Here is a 21205-nt window from a genome sequence, read left to right on the forward strand (position 1 = left end):
CCCCATAACTCACAGACCGGGTAAGGAGGGCGTTAATCAGAGACCTGAGGGAACCCTGCCCACAGAGGGGGATCCCCCATAACTCACAGAGCGGGTAAGGAGGGCATTAATCAGAGACCTGAGGGAACCCTGCCCACAGAGGGGGATCCCCCATAACTCACAGAGCGGGTAAGGAGGGCGTTAATCAGAGACCTGAGGGAACCCTGCCCACAGAGGGGGATCCCCCATAACTCACAGACCGGGTAAGGAGGGCGTTAATCAGAGACCGAAGGGAACCCTGCCCACAGAGGGGGATCCCCCATAACTCACAGACCGGGTAAGGAGGGCATTAATCAGAGACCTGAGGGAACCCTGCCCACAGAGGGGGATCCCCCATAACTCACAGACCGGGTAAGGAGGGCATTAATCAGAGACCTGAGGGAACCCTGCCCACAGAGGGGGATCCCCCATAACTCACAGACCGGGTAAGGAGGGCGTTAATCAGAGACCGAAGGGAACCCTGCCCACAGAGGGGGATCCCCCATAACTCTGGAGGAGCTGCTTTGTATCTCCACATAAACCATCAGATAAATGGCTACACCGAGGAGTCTTCTCACCCGTTTGTTGACGTCCCTGCTGTCCATCTCGGCTGTGATTGGCAACTCCAGCTTCCTGGTGACTTGTGATTGGCTGCTGAAGGTCCGCCTCTATCGGGGCTGTTAAGTACACGCAGAGTTTTGACCACATTTCTGAACAGCGGCCTGCAGGGCGCCCTGAAACAACATCCAACACCATCTTACTCTGCATCAGTGCTGCAAAGACCAGAACGTCCTGAAGGGGGGCGCCTCACCAACCTGAGTCTGTCTGAGGATGAGCCCACAGCGTTCCCAGCATGCATCCTGTTGGCGCCGCCTCTGCCCAATGGATCCCCGTAACCCTGTTCAGACCAGAGTGCACTCAAAACCAGAGCCTATACAAAATAACTGCACAGAGACGGGTTGGAAAACAATTAATTCCACCTTAAAGCACAGAACAGCTGAAAGTGAGAGGCATACAAATAGAAATAGAAATAGAAAAATACTTTATTCATCCCCCAAAGGGGAAAATTCAAATTAGTCAAGTAGCTCAACTTTTTTTTTTTTAAATATTTACAATGATTGTATTAATAACAACAATAATAATACCAATTCTAGTAAAAAAAAATACGACTACTAACTAATAATAATAATAATAAATGACTAAATAAACAAATAAAATAATTAATATTATTTATAAATATAATAATAATAATAATAATAATAATAATAATAATAATAATAAAACAAAGCAGTAATAGCACCTTGGCCTGAGGGGCGGAGCTCTGGAGGCGGGACAGCGGTGACAGCTGGTGTGAGTGGGCGGAGTCAGAGCCAGCTGAATTTTTCTTCTTCGGGATTTTAAAGGGAAGCGCCATCCTGAAACGGCACAAACAAGCCGCACCAGACTCCAGTCAAAAAACACTCAATTTTACTGCCGCGGTCCTATCTGACCGCTGTCTGCATCGCTCACAGTATCACGGGAACGCTATACCAAACTCCCCTCAAAATCATGAGGTTTTTCACTGGTTGTCAGAAAACGTGTCTTAATTAAAGAACAGCCAGTTTAATCTGATTCTAACTTAAAGTTGCAGCCTCACGTAAATGTTCAGCATGTCAGAAAAATTAATTAGCTTGGGAAAACTACTCTAAAAGCAGATAAACATACATACATCCGCATTACAATAAAAACGATCATCATATTGTCATAACTGCTGACTCTGCGACTTCTGAAGTAAACTGAATTTATATTTGAAAGTTTTTGTACTGAAATACGATAAAAATAAAAGCACCAAGTGCATGTTAATTTAAATATTAGCAGCATTTACGTTTTTTCCTCCTCATTTTACCCACAGAAAAAAATAGACGAGGGCGCTAAATTGAACTACGAAGCATCAATAAAAGTCTATTTCTGCAGCGTACGTTATTTTTAGGTGAATCATTTTAATGCCGAATTATCTAGCAAATGTTCCTGCTTCATTTCCTGGTCCAAGGTCATTCTTTATAGTTAAGTTTGTTTAAATGTAAACGGTTGTAATTTAGTGAGATGACCAACTTCGGTGAGCCGCTGAAGCCGGCTACGCGGCTAGCTAGCCTGCTAGCCCGGGGAGCTGAGCTATCTGCCGGCGGCCTGGTTCCGGTGAAACGTCTCCGGTCGGTCCATGAGCTGCAGGAGAACCGGGACCCGGTTCGGATAAAACACCAACTCCTTTAAAACTCCTTTAAAACTCCAGAACTTTGGACACGTCGGTTCGAGCTCAGCAACAAAACAACAGAAGCGTAACCGGCGTGGCTACGTCATAGATTTTTTTTGTTAGCTTTATTGAAAAATGTCCGTGAACAAATTTAAAAACCTCAGCATGTGATTCATTGTAAGGTCTAAAAATAAGGAAATAATAAAACCAAACTGTGCAGGATGAGACAGAACTGCTCAATAATATTTATACTTTTCTCTGCCTTTACACCACTTCACTATTTTATAATTATGACTTCGGCTCTGAGACACTCGTGGCTGGAAATAAAAGCTCCTTATGTGCTCATTAAAGGCACTTTCAGTTCCCACATCTGTCTCCAAACAAACCTTCAGGGTGCAAACTTTGCACTGGAGTTCAGTTATTTCCTTAACCCTTGTGTGGTCTTAACATTGTGTTTACTCCCTTTGTCCTACGGGTCAGAAATGAGCCGCCCTACCAAAGCCCCAAAATAAAGCAACTTAATTGAATTTTAAATCCAAAATCTATTTAGTATGATGAAACCACCTGTTATTTATCTATTCAACTCAATTCAATACATTTTTTTATCATGTATTTTTTGTTACACAATACAAAAAGACAATCACCAGTTTTCAGGATTACACTTTTTTTTTTTTTTACTGTCAGTTGGACCAACAGTTTTCTTGTTTTCTCAGTTTTCTTTTACATAATAAAGGTTTATTATTGCTATTATATAAATGTGAAGTAATTACTTCTGAATTAATTATATTGAAAGGGAAAAAAACAGTGAACTTTTTTAGACCAGCTGGAAAGCCGTTTAGAACAGCTGGAAACCAGTTTGGAACAGCTGGAAACCAGTTTAGAACAGCTGGAAACCAGTTTAGACCAACTGGAAAGCCGTTTAGAACAGCTGGAAACCAGTTTAGAACAGCTGGAAAGCAGTTTAGACCAACTGGAAAGCAGTTTAGACCAGCTGGAAACCAGTTTAGACCAACTGGAAAGCCGTTTAGAACAGCTGGAAACCAGTTTAGAACAGCTGGAAACCAGTTTAGACCAGCTGGAAAGCCGTTTAGACCAACTGGAAAGCAGTTTAGAACAGCTGGAAACCAGTTTAGACCAACTGGAAACCAGTTTAGAACAGCTGGAAACCAGTTTAGACCAGCTGGAAACCAGTTTAGAACAGCTGGAAACCAGTTTAGACCAACTGGAAAGCCGTTTAGAACAGCTGGAAACCAGTTTAGACCAACTGGAAACCAGTTTAGAACAGCTGGAAACCAGTTTAGACCAGCTGGAAAGCCGTTTAGAACAGCTGGACAGCAGTTTAGACCAGCTGGAAACCAGTTTAGACCAGCTGGAAACCAGTTTAGACCAACTGGAAACCAGTTTAGAACAGCTGGAAACCAGTTTAGACCAACTGGAAAGCCGTTTAGACCAACTGGAAAGCAGTTTAGACCAGCTGGAAAGCCGTTTAGACAAACTGGAAAGCCGTTTAGACCAGCTGGAAAGCCGTTTAGACCAACTGGAAAGCCGTTTAGACCAACTGGAAAGCAGTTTAGACCAACTGGAAAGCAGTTTAGACCAACAGGAAAGCCGTTTAGAACAGCTGGAAAGCAGTTTAGACCAACAGGAAAGCCGTTTAGAACAGCTGGAAAGCAGTTTAGACTAACTGGACAGCCGTTTAGACCAGCTGGAAAGCCGTTTAGACCAACTGGAAAGCCGTTTAGACCAGCTGGAAAGCCGTTTAGACCAGCTGGAAAGCCGTTTAGACCAGCTGGAAAGCCGTTTAGACAAACTGGAAAGCCGTTTAGACCAGCTGGAAAGCCGTTTAGACCAACTGGAAAGCAGTTTAGACCAGCTGGAAAGCCGTTTAGACAAACTGGAAAGCCGTTTAGACCAGCTGGAAAGCCGTTTAGACCAACTGGAAAGCCGTTTAGACCAACTGGAAAGCAGTTTAGACCAACTGGAAAGCAGTTTAGACCAACAGGAAAGCCGTTTAGAACAGCTGGAAAGCCGTTTAGACCAACTGGAAAGCAGTTTAGACCAACAGGAAAGCCGTTTAGAACAGCTGGAAAGCAGTTTAGACTAACTGGACAGCCGTTTAGACCAGCTGGAAAGCCGTTTAGACCAACTGGAAAGCCGTTTAGACCAGCTGGAAAGCCGTTTAGACCAGCTGGAAAGCCGTTTAGACCAGCTGGAAAGCCGTTTAGACCAACTGGAAAGCCGTTTAGACCAGCTGGAAAGCCGTTTAGACCAACTGGAAAGCCGTTTAGACAAACTGGAAAGCCGTTTAGACCAGCTGGAAAGCCGTTTAGACCAACTGGAAAGCCGTTTAGACCAACTGGAAAGCAGTTTAGACCAGCTGGAAAGCCGTTTAGACAAACTGGAAAGCCGTTTAGACCAGCTGGAAAGCCGTTTAGACCAACTGGAAAGCCGTTTAGACCAACTGGAAAGCCGTTTAGACCAACTGGAAAGCAGTTTAGACCAACAGGAAAGCCGTTTAGAACAGCTGGAAAGCCGTTTAGACCAACTGGAAAGCAGTTTAGACCAACAGGAAAGCCGTTTAGAACAGCTGGAAAGCAGTTTAGACTAACTGGACAGCCGTTTAGACCAGCTGGAAAGCCGTTTAGACCAACTGGAAAGCCGTTTAGACCAGCTGGAAAGCCGTTTAGACCAACTGGAAAGCCGTTTAGACCAGCTGGACAGCAGTTTAGACCAACTGGAAAGCCGTTTAGACCAGCTGGACAGCAGTTTAGACCAGCTGGAAACCAGTTTAGACCCGCTTGAAACCAGTTTAGACCAGCTACTGTTCTGGTTATTTCTGAGGGGATTTGTTGTAGATCTCCAGAGGAAGTGGAATTCAGGTCCATGAGTTCAGAAATGTTGACCAAAGGTTGGTTCCCAGCTCAATGAGGCTGGAGGGGCTTTAACCAAACCTCTGAGAGTTCGTCTTATAGCCCGGTGTCCGCATCCCGAATGTCCCGGTAGGTCTCAGAGGTGGTAGGCTCCCTCCAATTCTTCCAGAGATTGTACTTTGAGCTGTTCAGCGGGATGTTGGCCGAGGAGACGAACTGCACAGAGCGCCTCATGGAGGCTCTGAAGGACGGCGATCTGGCTGTGAAGAGGAGGAAAATCTGAAAACCCTGAAAAACACGAAGGTCGAGCGTTGGTCATTCTGGCCACTTTCTCTTTAACCACGAAGTGTGTACAGATCCGGCCTAACCCGGTGCGTAGGGTGGGCGTACCTGCGTGGTGGTACAGAGGCAGAAGAAGATGCTGAAGATCAGGTGGGCGTGTCCCGAGGTGACGAGGACCAGGTAGCCCAGAGTCCAGGACAGGCCCAGCAGCACGGCCAGAGACAGGCTGACCAGGAACCTCCGGGTCAGGGACGAGCGGCTGGAGCTGCCGGAGCTGCCGTCATACAGGCCGAGTTACAGCTCACAGTAAACAGGCCGAGTTAAAACTCACAGTAAACAGGCCGAGTTACAACTCACAGTAAACAGGCCGAGTTACAGCTCACAGTAAACAGGCCGAGTTACAGCTCACAGTAAACAGGCCGAGTTACAGCTCACAGTAAACAGGCCGAGTTACAGCTCACAGTAAACAGGCCGAGTTACAACTCACAGTAAACAGGCCGAGTTACAGCTCACAGTAAACAGGCCGAGTTACAGCTCACAGTAAACAGGCCGAGTTACAGCTCACAGTAAACAGGCCGAGTTACAACTCACAGTAAACAGGCCGAGTTACAGCTCACAGTAAACAGGCCGAGTTAACTCACAGTAAACAGGCCGAGTTACAGCTCACAGTAAACAGGCCGAGTTACAGCTCACAGTAAACAGGCCGAGTTACAGCTCACAGTAAACAGGCCGAGTTACAACTCACAGTAAACAGGCCGAGTTAACTCACAGTAAACAGGCCGAGTTACAGCTCACAGTAAACAGGCCGAGTTACAACTCACAGTAAACAGGCCGAGTTACAGCTCACAGTAAACAGGCCGAGTTACAGCTCACAGTAAACAGGCCGAGTTACAACTCACAGTAAACAGGCCGAGTTACAACTCACAGTAAACAGGCCGAGTTACAACTCACAGTAAACAGGCCGAGTTACAACTCACAGTAAACAGGCCGAGTTACAGCTCACAGTAAACAGGCCGAGTTACAACTCACAGTAAACAGGCCGAGTTACAGCTCACAGTAAACAGGCCGAGTTACAGCTCACAGTAAACAGGCCGAGTTACAACTCACAGTAAACAGGCCGAGTTACAACTCACAGTAAACAGGCCGAGTTAACTCACAGTAAACAGGCCGAGTTACAACTCACAGTAAACAGGCCGAGTTACAACTCACAGTAAACAGGCCGAGTTACAGCTCACAGTAAACAGGCCGAGTTACAGCTCACAGTAAACAGGCCGAGTTACAACTCACAGTAAACAGGCCGAGTTACAACTCACAGTAAACAGGCCGAGTTACAGCTCACAGTAAACAGGCCGAGTTACAACTCACAGTAAACAGGCCGAGTTACAACTCACAGTAAACAGGCCGAGTTAACTCACAGTAAACAGGCCGAGTTACAGCTCACAGTAAACAGGCCGAGTTAAAACTCACAGTAAACAGGCCGAGTTACAGCTCACAGTAAACAGGCCGAGTTACAACTCACAGTAAACAGGCCGAGTTACAACTCACAGTAAACAGGCCGAGTTAACTCACAGTAAACAGGCCGAGTTACAACTCACAGTAAACAGGCCGAGTTACAACTCACAGTAAACAGGCCGAGTTACAGCTCACAGTAAACAGGCCGAGTTACAACTCACAGTAAACAGGCCGAGTTACAACTCACAGTAAACAGGCCGAGTTACAACTCACAGTAAACAGGCCGAGTTACAACTCACAGTAAACAGGCCGAGTTACAACTCACAGTAAACAGGCCGAGTTACAACTCACAGTAAACAGGCCGAGTTACAACTCACAGTAAACAGGCCGAGTTACAACTCACAGTAAACAGGCCGAGTTACAGCTCACAGTAAACAGGCCGAGTTACAGCTCACAGTAAACAGGCCGAGTTACAACTCACAGTAAACAGGCCGAGTTAACTCACAGTAAACAGGCCGAGTTACAACTCACAGTAAACAGGCCGAGTTAACTCACAGTAAACAGGCCGAGTTACAGCTCACAGTAAACAGGCCGAGTTACAGCTCACAGTAAACAGGCCGAGTTACAGCTCACAGTAAACAGGCCGAGTTACAACTCACAGTAAACAGGCCGAGTTACAGCTCACAGTAAACAGGCCGAGTTACAACTCACAGTAAACAGGCCGAGTTACAGCTCACAGTAAACAGGCCGAGTTACAACTCACAGTAAACAGGCCGAGTTACAACTCACAGTAAACAGGCCGAGTTACAGCTCACAGTAAACAGGCCGAGTTACAGCTCACAGTAAACAGGCCGAGTTACAACTCACAGTAAACAGGCCGAGTTACAACTCACAGTAAACAGGCCGAGTTACAGCTCACAGTAAACAGGCCGAGTTACAACTCACAGTAAACAGGCCGAGTTACAACTCACAGTAAACAGGCCGAGTTACAACTCACAGTAAACAGGCCGAGTTACAGCTCACAGTAAACAGGCCGAGTTACAACTCACAGTAAACAGGCCGAGTTACAACTCACAGTAAACAGGCCGAGTTACAACTCACAGTAAACAGGCCGAGTTACAGCTCACAGTAAACAGGCCGAGTTAACTCACAGTAAACAGGCCGAGTTACAACTCACAGTAAACAGGCCGAGTTACAACTCACAGTAAACAGGCCGAGTTACAGCTCACAGTAAACAGGCCGAGTTACAGCTCACAGTAAACAGGCCGAGTTACAACTCACAGTAAACAGGCCGAGTTACAGCTCACAGTAAACAGGCCGAGTTACAGCTCACAGTAAACAGGCCGAGTTACAGCTCACAGTAAACAGGCCGAGTTACAGCTCACAGTAAACAGGCCGAGTTACAACTCACAGTAAACAGGCCGAGTTACAACTCACAGTAAACAGGCCGAGTTACAGCTCACAGTAAACAGGCCGAGTTACAACTCACAGTAAACAGGCCGAGTTACAACTCACAGTAAACAGGCCGAGTTACAGCTCACAGTAAACAGGCCGAGTTACAGCTCACAGTAAACAGGCCGAGTTACAACTCACAGTAAACAGGCCGAGTTAACTCACAGTAAACAGGCCGAGTTACAACTCACAGTAAACAGGCCGAGTTAACTCACAGTTAACAGGCCGAGTTACAGCTCACAGTAAACAGGCCGAGTTACAACTCACAGTAAACAGGCCGAGTTAACTCACAGTAAACAGGCCGAGTTACAACTCACAGTAAACAGGCCGAGTTACAACTCACAGTAAACAGGCCGAGTTAACTCACAGTAAACAGGCCGAGTTACAACTCACAGTAAACAGGCCGAGTTACAGCTCACAGTAAACAGGCCGAGTTACAGCTCACAGTAAACAGGCCGAGTTACAACTCACAGTAAACAGGCCGAGTTAACTCACAGTAAACAGGCCGAGTTACAACTCACAGTAAACAGGCCGAGTTACAGCTCACAGTAAACAGGCCGAGTTACAGCTCACAGTAAACAGGCCGAGTTACAGCTCACAGTAAACAGGCCGAGTTACAGCTCACAGTAAACAGGCCGAGTTACAGCTCACAGTAAACAGGCCGAGTTACAGCTCACAGTAAACAGGCCGAGTTACAGCTCACAGTAAACAGGCCGAGTTACAGCTCACAGTAAACAGGCCGAGTTACAACTCACAGTAAACAGGCCGAGTTACAACTCACAGTAAACAGGCCGAGTTACAGCTCACAGTAAACAGGCCGAGTTACAGCTCACAGTAAACAGGCCGAGTTACAGCTCACAGTAAACAGGCCGAGTTACAGCTCACAGTAAACAGGCCGAGTTACAGCTCACAGTAAACAGGCCGAGTTACAGCTCACAGTAAACAGGCCGAGTTACAGCTCACAGTAAACAGGCCGAGTTACAACTCACAGTAAACAGGCCGAGTTAACTCACAGTAAACAGGCCGAGTTACAACTCACAGTAAACAGGCCGAGTTAACTCACAGTAAACAGGCCGAGTTACAGCTCACAGTAAACAGGCCGAGTTACAGCTCACAGTAAACAGGCCGAGTTACAGCTCACAGTAAACAGGCCGAGTTACAGCTCACAGTAAACAGGCCGAGTTACAGCTCACAGTAAACAGGCCGAGTTACAACTCACAGTAAACAGGCCGAGTTACAGCTCACAGTAAACAGGCCGAGTTACAACTCACAGTAAACAGGCCGAGTTACAGCTCACAGTAAACAGGCCGAGTTACAGCTCACAGTAAACAGGCCGAGTTACAACTCACAGTAAACAGGCGAGTTACAACTCACAGTAAACAGGCCGAGTTACAACTCACAGTAAACAGGCCGAGTTACAGCTCACAGTAAACAGGCCGAGTTACAGCTCACAGTAAACAGGCCGAGTTACAGCTCACAGTAAACAGGCCGAGTTACAGCTCACAGTAAACAGGCCGAGTTACAACTCACAGTAAACAGGCCGAGTTACAACTCACAGTAAACAGGCCGAGTTAAGCTCACAGTAAACAGGCCGAGTTACAGCTCACAGTAAACAGGCCGAGTTACAGCTCACAGTAAACAGGCCGAGTTACAGCTCACAGTAAACAGGCGAGTTACAACTCACAGTAACAGCCGAGTTACAGCTCACAGTAAACAGGCCGAGTTAAAACTCACAGTAAACAGGCCGAGTTACAGCTCACAGTAAACAGGCGAGTTACAGCTCACAGTAAACAGGCCGAGTTAACTCACAGTAAACAGGCCGAGTTACAGCTCACAGTAACAGGCGCGTTACAGCTCACAGTAAACAGGCCGAGTTAACTCACAGTAAACAGGCGAGTTACAGCTCACAGTAAACAGGCCGAGTTAACCTCACAGTAAACAGGCCGAGTTACAGCTCACAGTAAACAGGCCGAGTTAAAACTCACAGTAAACAGGGCCGAGTTACAGCTCACAGTAAACAGGCCGAGTTACAGCTCACAGTAAACAGGCGAGTTACAGCTCACAGTAAACAGGCCGAGTTACAGCTCACAGTAAACAGGCCGAGTTACAGCTCACAGTAAACCAGGCCGAGTTACAGCTCACCAGTAAACAGGCCGAGTTACAGCTCACAGTAAACAGGCCGAGTTACAGCTCACAGTAAACAGGCCGAGTTACAGCTCACAGTAAACAGGCGAGTTACAGCTCACAGTAAACAGGCCGAGTTACACTCACAGTAAACAGGCCGAGTTAACTCACAGTAAACAGGGCCGAGTTACAGCTCACAGTAAACAGGCCGAGTTACAACTCACAGTAAACAGGCGAGTTACAGCTCACAGTAAACAGGCCGAGTTAACTCACAGTAAACAGGCCGAGTTACAGCTCACAGTAAACAGGCCGAGTTACACTCACAGTAAACAGGCCGAGTTACAGCTCACAGTAAACAGGCCGAGTTACAGCTCACAGTAAACAGGCCGAGTTACTCAGTAACAGGCGAGTTACAGCTCCAGTAAACAGGCCGAGTTACAGCTCACAGTAAACAGGCCGAGTTAAAACTCACAGTAAACAGGCCGAGTTACAGCTCACAGTAAACAGGCCGAGTTAACTCACAGTAAACAGGCCGAGTTACAGCTCACAGTATACAGGCCGAGTTACAGCTCACAGTAAACAGGCCGAGTTAAGCTCACAGTAAACAGGCCGAGTTACAGCTCACAGTAAACAGGCCGAGTTACAGCTCACAGTAAACACGGCCGAGTTACAGCTCACAGTATACAGGCCGAGTTACAGCTCACAGTAAACAGGCCGAGTTACAGCTCACAGTAAACAGGCCGAGTTACAGCTCACAGTAAACAGGCCGAGTTACAGCTCACAGTAAACAGGCCGAGTTACAGCTCAACAGTAAACAGGCCGAGTTACAGCTCACAGTAAACAGGCCGAGTTACAGCTCACAGTAAACAGGCCGAGTTACAGCTCACAGTAACAGGCCGAGTTACAGCTCACAGTAAACAGGCCGAGTTAAAGCTCACAGTAAACAGCCGAGTTACAGCTCACAGTAAACAGGCCGAGTTACAGCTCACAGTAAACAGCCGAGTTACAGCTCACAGTAAACAGGCCGAGTTACAGCTCACAGTAAACAGGCCGAGTTACAGCTCACAGTAAACAGGCCGAGTTACAGCTCACAGTAAACAGGCCGAGTTACAACTCACAGTAAACAGGCCGAGGTTACACTCACAGTAACAGGCCGAGTTACAGCTCACAGTATACAGGCCGAGTTACAGCTCACAGTAAACAGGCCGAGTTACAGCTCACAGTATACAGGCCGAGTTACAACTCACAGTAAACAGGCCGAGTTACAACTCACAGTAAACAGGCCGAGTTACACTCACAGTAAACAGGCCGAGTTACAACTCACAGTAAACGGCCGAGTTACAGCTCACAGTAAACAGGCCGAGTTACAGCTCACAGTAAACAGGCCGAGTTACAGCTCACAGTAAACAGGCCGAGTTAACTCACAGTAAACAGGCCGGAAGTTACAACTCACAGTAAACAGGCCGAGTTACAGCTCACAGTAAACAGGCCGAGTTACAGCTCACAGTAAACAGGCCGAGTTAACTCACAGTAACAGGCCGAGTTACAGCTCACAGTAAACAGGCCGAGTTAACTCACAGTAAACAGGCCGAGTTAACTCACAGTAAACAGGCCGAGTTACACTCACAGTAAACAGGCCGAGTTACAGCTCACAGTAAACAGGCCGAGTTACAGCTCACAGTAAACAGGCCGAGTTACAGCTCACAGTAAACAGGCCGAGTTACAGCTCACAGTAAACAGGCCGAGTTAACTCACAGTAAACAGGCCGAGTTACAGCTCACAGTAAACAGGCCGAGTTAACAGCTCACAGAAAACAGGCCGAGTTACAGCTCAACAGTAAACAGGCCGAGTTACAGCTCACAGTAAACAGCCGAGTTCAGACTCACAGTAAACAGGCCGAGTTACAACTCACAGTAAACAGGCCGAGTTACAGCTCACAGTAAACAGGCCGAGTTACAGCTCACAGTAAACAGGCCGAGTTAACTCACAGTAAACAGGCCGAGTTACAGCTCACAGTAAACAGGCCGAGTTAACTCACAGTAAACAGGCCGAGTTAACTCACAGTAAACAGGCCGAGTTACACTCACAGTAAACAGGCCGAGTTACAGCTCACAGTAAACAGGCCGAGTTAACTCACAGTAACAGGCCGAGTTAACCTCACAGTAAACAGGCCGAGTTACAACTCACAGTAAACAGGCCGAGTTACAGCTCACAGTAAACAGGCCGAGTTAACTCACAGTAAACAGGCCGAGTTACAGCTCACAGTAAACAGGCCGAGTTACAGCTCACAGTAAACAGGCCGAGTTAACTCACAGTAAACAGGCCGAGTTACAACTCACAGTAAACAGGCGAGTTACAGCTCACAGTAAACAGGCCGAGTTACAGCTCACAGTAAACAGGCCGAGTTAACTCACAGTAAACAGGGCCGAGTTACAGCTCACAGTAAACAGGCCGAGTTACAGCTCACAGTAAACAGGCCGAGTTACAAGCTCACAGTAAACAGGCCGAGTTACAGCTCACAGTAAACAGGCCGAGTTACAGCTCACAGTAAACAGGCCGAGTTACAGCTCACAGTAAACAGGCCGAGTTACGGCTCACAGTAACACAGGCCGAGTTACGGCTCACAGTAAACAGGCCGAGTTACAGCTCACAGTAAACAGGCCGAGTTACGGCTCACAGTAAACAGGCCGAGTTACGGCTCACAGTAAACAGGCCGAGTTACAGCTCACAGTAAACAGGCCGAGTTACAACTCACAGTAAACAGGCCGAGTTACAACTCACAGTAAACAGGCCGAGTTACACTCACAGTAAACAGGCCGAGTTACAGCTCACAGTAACAGGCCGAGTTACAGCTCACAGTAAACAGGCCGAGTTACAGCTCACAGTAAACAGGCCGAGTTACCAGCTCACAGTAAACAGGCCGAGTTACACTCACAGTAAACAGGCCGAGTTACAACTCACAGTAAACAGGCCGAGTTACAGCTCACAGTAAACAGGCCGAGTTACAACTCACAGTAAACAGGCCGAGTTACAGCTCACAGTAAACAGGCCGAGTTACAGCTCACAGTAAACAGGCCGAGTTACAGCTCACAGTAAACAGGCCGAGTTAACTCACAGTAAACAGGCGAGTTACAGCTCACAGTAAACAGGCCGAGTTACAGCTCACAGTAAACAGGCCGAGTTACAGCTCACAGTAAACAGGCCGAGTTACAAGCTCACAGTAAACAGGCCGAGTTACAGCTCACAGTAAAACAGGCCGAGTTACAGCTCACAGTAAACAGGCCGAGTTACAACTCACAGTAAACAGCCGAGTTACAGCTCACAGTAAACCAGGCCGAGTTACAAGCTCACAGTAAACAGGCCGAGGTACAGCTCACAGTAAACAGGCCGGAGTTACAGCTCACAGTAAACAGGCCGAGTTACAGCTCAGTAAACAGGCCGAGTTACAGCTCACAGTAAACAGGCCGAGTTACAGCTCACAGTAAACAGGCCGAGTTACAGCTCACAGTAAACAGGCCGAGTTACAGCTCACAGTAAACAGGCCGAGTTACAGCTCACAGTAAACAGGCCGAGTTACACTCACAGTAAACAGGCCGAGTTACAGCTCACAGTAAACAGGCCGAGTTACAACTCACAGTAAACAGGCCCGAGTTACAGCTCACAGTAAACAGGCGAGTTACACTCACAGTAAACAGGCCGAGTTACAGCTCACAGTAAACAGGCCGAGTTAAACTCACAGTAAACAGGCCGAGTTAACTCACAGTAAACAGGCCGAGTTACAGCTCACAGTAACAGGCCGAGTACAGCTCACAGTAAACAGGCCGAGTTACAGCTCACAGTAAACAGGCCGAGTTACAGCTCACAGTAAACAGGCCGAGTTACAGACTCACAGTAAACAGGCCGAGTTACAGCTCACAGTAAACAGGCCGAGTTACAACTCACAGTAAACAGGCCGAGTTACAGCTCACAGTAAACAGGCCGAGTTACAACTCACAGTAAACAGGCCGAGTTACAGCTCACAGTAAACAGGCCGAGTTAACTCACAGTAAACAGGCCGAGTTACAGCTCACAGTAAACAGCGCGAGTTACAGCTCACAGTAAACAGGCCGAGTTAAAACTCACAGTAAAAGAGGCCGAGTTACAGCTCACAGTAAACAGGCCGAGTTACAGCTCACAGTAAACAGGCCGAGTTACAGCTCACAGTAAACAGGCCGAGTTACAACTCACAGTAAACAGGCCGAGTTACAAGCTCACAGTAAACAGGCCGAGTTACAAGCTCACAGTAAACAGGCCGAGTTACAGCTCACAGTAAACAGGCCGAGTTACAACTCACAGTAAACAGGGCCGAGTTACAGCTCACAGTAAACAGGCCGAGTTACAACTCACAGTAAACAGGCCGAGTTACAACTCACAGTAAACAGGCGAGTTACAGCTCACAGTAAACAGGCCGAGTTACAGCTCACAGTAAACAGGCCGAGTTACAACTCACCGTAAACAGGCCGAGTTACAGCTCACAGTAAACAGGCCGAGTTACAGCTCACAGTAAACAGGCCGAGTTACAGCTCACAGTAAACAGGCCGAGTTACAGCTCACAGTAAACAGGCCGAGTTACAGCTCACAGTAAACAGGCCGAGTTACAGCTCACAGTAAACAGGCCGAGTTACAGCTCACAGTAAACAGGCCGAGTTACAACTCACAGTAAACAGGCCGAGTTACAGCTCACAGTAAACAGGCCGAGTTACAGCTCACAGTAAACAGGCCGAGTTAACTCACAGTAAAACAGGCCGAGTTACAGCTCACAGTAAACAGGCCGAGTTACAACTCACAGTAAACAGGCCGAGTTACAGCTCACAGTAAACAGGCCGAGTTACAGCTCACAGTAAACAGGCCGAGTTACAGCTCACAGTAAACAGGCCGAGTTACAGCTCACAGTAAACAGGCCGAGTTACAGCTCACAGTAAACAGGCCGAGTTACAGCTCACAGTAAACAGGCGAGTTACAGACTCACAGTAAACAGGCCGAGTTACAAGCTCACAGTAAACAGGCCGAGTTACAGCTCACAGTAAACAGGCCGAGTTACAGCTCACAGTAAACAGGCCGAGTTACAGCTCACAGTAAAACAGGCCGAGTTACAGCTCACAGTAAACAGGCCGAGTTAACTCACAGTAAACAGGCCGAGTTACAGCTCACAGTAAACAGGCCGAGTTACAACTCACAGTAAACAGGCCGAGTTACAGCTCACAGTAAACAGGCCGAGTTACAGCTCACAGTAAACAGGCCGAGTTACAGCTCACAGTAAACAGGCCGAGTTACAGCTCACAGTAAACAGGCCGAGTTAACGTCACAGTAAACAGGCCGAGTTACAGCTCACAGTAAACAGGCCGAGTTACACTCACAGTAAACAGGCCGAGTTAAAAGCTCACAGTAAACAGGCCGAGTTACAGCTCACAGTAAACAGCCGAGTTAAGCTCACAGTAAACAGGGCCGAGTTACAGCTCACAGTAAACAGGCCGAGTTACAGCTCACAGTAAACAGGCCGAGTTAACTCACAGTAAACAGGCCGAGTTACAGCTCACAGTAAACAGGCCGAGTTACAGCTCACAGTAAACAGGCCGAGTTAACTCACAGTGAACAAGGCCGAGTTAAACTCACAGTAAACAGGCCGAGTTAAGCTCACAGTAAACAGGCCGAGTTAACTCACAGTAAACAGGCCGAGTTACAGCTCACAGTAAACAGGCCGAGTTACAGCTCACAGTAAACAGGCCGAGTTTACAGCTCACAGTAAACAGGCCGAGTTACAACTCACAGTAAACAGGCCGAGTTACAGCTCACAGTAAACAGGCCGAGTTAACTCACAGTAAACAGGCCGAGTTACAAGCTCACAGTAAACAGGCCGAGTTACAGCTCACAGTAACAGGCCGAGTTACAGCTCACAGTAAACAGGCCGAGTTACAGCTCACAGTAAACAGGCCGAGTTAACTCACAGTAAACAGGCCGAGTTAACTCACAGTAAACAGGCCGAGTTACAAGCTCACAGTAAACAGGCCCGAGTTACAGCTCACAGTAAACAGGCCGAGTTAACTCACAGTAAACAGGGCCGAGTTACAGCTCACAGTAAACAGGCCGAGTTACAGCTCACAGTAAACAGGCCGAGTTACAACTCACAGTAAACAGGCCGAGTTACAGCTCACAGTAAACAGGCCGAGTTACAGCTCACAGTAAACAGGCCTGAGTTACAACTCACAGTAAACAGGCCGAGTTAAGCTCACAGTAAACAGGCCGAGTTACACTCACAGTAAACAGGCCGAGTTACAACTCACAGTAAACAGGCGAGTTACAGCTCACAGTAAACAGGCCGAGTTAACTCACAGTAAACAGGCCGAGTTACAGCTCACAGTAAACAGGCCGAGTTACAGCTCACAGTAAACAGGCCGAGTTACAGCTCACAGTAAACAGGCCGAGTTACAGCTCACAGTAAACAGGCCGAGTTACAAGCTCACAGTAAAACAGGCCGAGTTACAACTCACAGTAAACAGGCCGAGTTAACTCACAGTAAACAGGCCGAGTTACACTCACAGTAAACAGGCCGAGTTACAGCTCACAGTAAACAGGCCGAGTTACAGCTCACAGTAAACAGGCCGAGTTACAACTCACAGTAAACAGGCCGAGTTAACTCACAGTAAACAGGCCGAGTTAACTCACAGTAAACAGGCCGAGTTACAACTCACAGTAAACAGGCCGAGTTACAGCTCACAGTAAACAGGCCGAGTTAACTCACAGTATACAGGCCGAGTTACAGCTCACAGTAAACAGGCCGAGTTACAGCTCACAGTAAACAGGCCGAGTTACAACTCACAGTAAACAGGCCGAGTTACAGCTCACAGTAAACAGGCCGAGTTACAGCTCACAGTAAACAGGCCGAGTTACAACTCACAGTAAACAGGCCGAGTTACAGCTCACAGTAAACAGGCCGAGTTAACTCACAGTAAACAGGCCGAGTTACAACTCACAGTAAACAGGCCGAGTTACAGCTCACAGTAAACAGGCCGAGTTACAGCTCACAGTAAACAGGCCGAGTTACAGCTCACAGTAAACAGGCCGAGTTACAGCTCACAGTAAACAGGCGAGTTAACTCACAGTAAACAGGCCGAGTTACAGCTCACAGTAAACAGGCCGAGTTACAGCTCACAGTAAACAGGCCGAGTTACAGCTCACAGTAAACAGGCCGAGTTAACTCACAGTAAACAGGCCGAGTTACAACTCACAGTAAACAGGCCGAGTTACAGCTCACAGTAAACAGGCCCGAGTTACAACTCACAGTAAACAGGCCGAGTTACAGCTCACAGTAAACAGGCCGAGTTACAACTCACAGTAAACAGGCCGAGTTACAGCTCACAGTAACAGGCCGAGTTACATCTCACAGTAAACAGGCCGAGTTACAGCTCACAGTAAACAGGCCGAGTTACAACTCACAGTAAACAGGCCGAGTTACAGCTCACAGTAAACAGGCCGAGTTAAAGCTCACAGTAAACAGGCCGAGTTACAGCTCACAGTAAACAGGCCGAGTTACAGCTCACAGTAAACAGGCCGAGTTACAGCTCACAGTAAACAGGCCGAGTTACAACTCACAGTAAACAGGCCGAGTTACAGCTCACAGTAAACAGGCCGAGTTACAGCTCACAGTAAACAGGCCGAGTTACAGCTCACAGTAAACAGGCCGAGTTACAGCTCACAGTAAACAGGCCGAGTTACAGCTCACAGTAAACAGGGCCGAGTTACAGCTCACAGTAAACAGGCCGAGTTACAACTCACAGTAAACAGGCCGAGTTACAGCTCACAGTAAACAGGCCGAGTTACAGCTCACAGTAAACAGGCCGAGTTACAGCTCACAGTAAACAGGCCGAGTTACAACTCACAGTAAACAGGCCGAGTTACAGCTCACAGTAAACAGGCCGAGTTACACTCACAGTAAACAGGCCGAGTTACAGCTCACAGTAAACAGGCCGAGTTACAGCTCACAGTAAACAGGCCGAGTTAACTCACAGTAAACAGGCCGAGTTACAGCTCACAGTAAACAGGCCGAGTTACAGCTCACAGTAAACAGGCCGAGTTACAACTCACAGTAAACAGGCCGAGTTACAGCTCACAGTAAACAGGCCGAGTTACAGCTCACAGTAAACAGGCCGAGTTACAAGCTCACAGTAAACAGGCCGAGTTACACTCACAGTAAACAGGCCGAGTTAACTCACCAGTAAACAGGCCGAGTTACAACTCACAGTAAACAGGCCGAGTTAAGCTCACAGTAAACAGGCCGAGTTACAGCTCACAGTAAACAGGCCGAGTTACAGCTCACAGTAAACAGGCCGAGTTACAGCTCACAGTAAACAGGCCGAGTTAAAGCTCACAGTAAACAGGCCGAGTTACAGCTCACAGTAAACAGGCCGAGTTACAGCTCACAGTAAACAGGCCGAGTTACAGCTCACAGTAAACAGGCCGAGTTACAGCTCACAGTAAACAGGCCGAGTTACAGCTCACAGTAAACAGGCCGAGTTACAGCTCACAGTAAACAGGCCGAGTTACAGCTCACAGTAAACAGGCCGAGTTACAGCTCACAGTAAACAGGCCGAGTTACAGCTCACAGTAAACAGGCCGAGTTACAACTCACAGTAAACAGGCCGAGTTACAACTCACAGTAAACAGGCCGAGTTACAAGCTCACAGTAAACAGGCCGAGTTACAACTCACAGTAAACAGGCCGAGTTACAGCTCACAGTAAACAGGCCGAGTTACAGCTCACAGTAAACAGGCCGAGTTACAGCTCACAGTAAACAGGCCGAGTTAAACTCACAGTAAACAGGCCGAGTTACAGCTCACAGTAAACAGGCCGAGTTACAAGCTCACAGTAAACAGGCCGAGTTACAGCTCACAGTAAACAGGGCCGAGTTACAGCTCACAGTAAACAGGCCGAGTTACAAGCTCACAGTAAACAGGCCGAGGTTACAAGCTCACAGTAAACAGGCCGAGTTACAGCTCACAGTAAACAGGCCGAGTTACAACTCACAGTAAACAGGCCGAGTTACAGCTCACAGTAAACAGGCCGAGTTACAGCTCACAGTAAACAGGCCGAGTTAACTCACAGTAAACAGGCCGAGTTACAAGCTCACAGTAAACAGGCCGAGTTACAGCTCACAGTAAACAGGCCGAGTTACAGCTCACAGTAAACAGGCCGAGTTACAGCTCACAGTAAACAGGCCGAGTTAACTCACAGTAAACAGGCCGAGTTAACTCACAGTAAACAGGCCGAGTTACAGCTCACAGTAAACAGGCCGAGTTACAGCTCACAGTAAACAGGCCGAGTTACAGCTCACAGTAAACAGGCCGAGTTACAACTCACAGTAAACAGGCCGAGTTACAGCTCACAGTAAACAGGCCGAGTTACAGCTCACAGTAAACAGGCCGAGTTACAGCTCACAGTAAACAGGCCGAGTTACAACTCACAGTAAACAGGCCGAGTTACAGCTCACAGTAAACAGGCCGAGTTACAGCTCACAGTAAACAGGCCGAGTTACAGCTCACAGTAAACAGGCCGAGTTAAGCTCACAGTAAACAGGCCGAGTTACAGCTCACAGTAAACAGGCCGAGTTACAGCTCACAGTAAACAGGCCGAGTTACAGCTCACAGTAACAGGCCGAGTTACAACTCACAGTAAACAGGCCGAGTTACAGCTCACAGTAAACAGGCCGAGTTACAGCTCACAGTAAACAGGCCGAGTTACAGCTCACAGTAAACAGGCCGAGTTACAGCTCACAGTAAACAGGCCGAGTTACAGCTCACAGTAAACAGGCCGAGTTACAGCTCACAGTAAACAGGCCGAGTTACAGCTCACAGTAAAACAGGCCGAGTTACAGCTCACAGTAAACAGGCCGAGTTACAGCTCACAGTAAACAGGCCGAGTTACAGCTCACAGTAAACAGGCCGAGTTACAGCTCACAGTAAACAGGCCGAGTTACAGCTCACAGTAAAACAGGCCGAGTTACAGCTCACAGTAAACAGGCCGAGTTACAGCTCACAGTAAACAGGCCGAGTTACAACTCACAGGTAAACAGGGCCGAGTTACAAGCTCACAGTAAACAGGCCGAGTTACAGCTCACAGTAAACAGGCCGAGTTACAAGAGCTCACAGTAAACAGGCCGAGTTACAGCTCACAGTAAACAGGCCGAGTTACAGCTCACAGTAAACAGGCCGAGTTACAGCTCACAGTAAACAGGCCGAGTTACAGCTCAAGTAAGCAGTAAACAGGCCGAGTTACAGCTCACAGTAAACAGGCCGAGTTACAGCTCACAGTAAACAGGCCGAGTTACAGCTCACAGTAAACAGGCCGAGTTACATCTCACATAAACAGGCCGAGTTACAGCTCACAGTAAACAGGCCGAGTTTACAGCTCACAGTAAACAGGCCGAGTTACAGCTCACAGTAAACAGGCCGAGTTAAACTCACAGTAAACAGGCCGAGTTACAGCTCACAGTAAACAGGCCGAGTTACAGCTCACAGTAAACAGGCCGAGTTACAGCTCACCAGTAAACAGGCCGGAGTTAACTCACAGTAAACAGGCCGAGTTACAGCTCACAGTAAACAGGCGAGTTACAGCTCACAGTAAACAGGCCGAGTTACAGCTCCACAGTAAACAGGCCGAGTTAACTCACAGTAAACAGCCGAGTTACAGCTCACAGTAAACAGGCCGCGAGTTACAGCTCACAGTAAACAGGCCGAGTTACAGA

The 21205-nt window shown here is 47.8% G+C and overlaps 1 protein-coding gene across 6 annotated transcripts in view; it reads right to left on the reverse strand.

Annotated features, from left to right (window-relative positions):
* Positions 1-2346, reverse strand: part of senp7b (SUMO specific peptidase 7b) — a 36212-nt gene extending 33866 nt beyond the window's left edge. For 3 of the 6 annotated variants that reach the window (XM_075477273.1, XM_075477272.1, XM_075477274.1), the window contains exons 1-4: positions 2110-2346; positions 1319-1433; positions 834-916; positions 597-752 (exon numbers count right to left, since the gene is read on the reverse strand). In XM_075477273.1, coding sequence (XP_075333388.1) covers positions 597-752; positions 834-916; positions 1319-1432 — 353 coding nt within the window. In that variant the 5' untranslated portion in view covers position 1433; positions 2110-2346. Of the gene's footprint in view, positions 1-596; positions 753-779; positions 917-1318; positions 1434-2109 lie in introns of all 6 variants that reach the window. The other 3 variants (XM_075477276.1, XM_075477275.1, XM_075477277.1) reach the window with 3 other exon arrangements.
* Positions 2347-21205: the final 18859 nt, after the last annotated feature.

Source organism: Odontesthes bonariensis, chromosome 11 (assembly GCF_027942865.1).
Source record: "Odontesthes bonariensis isolate fOdoBon6 chromosome 11, fOdoBon6.hap1, whole genome shotgun sequence".
Lineage (NCBI taxonomy): Eukaryota > Metazoa > Chordata > Actinopteri > Atheriniformes > Atherinopsidae > Odontesthes > Odontesthes bonariensis.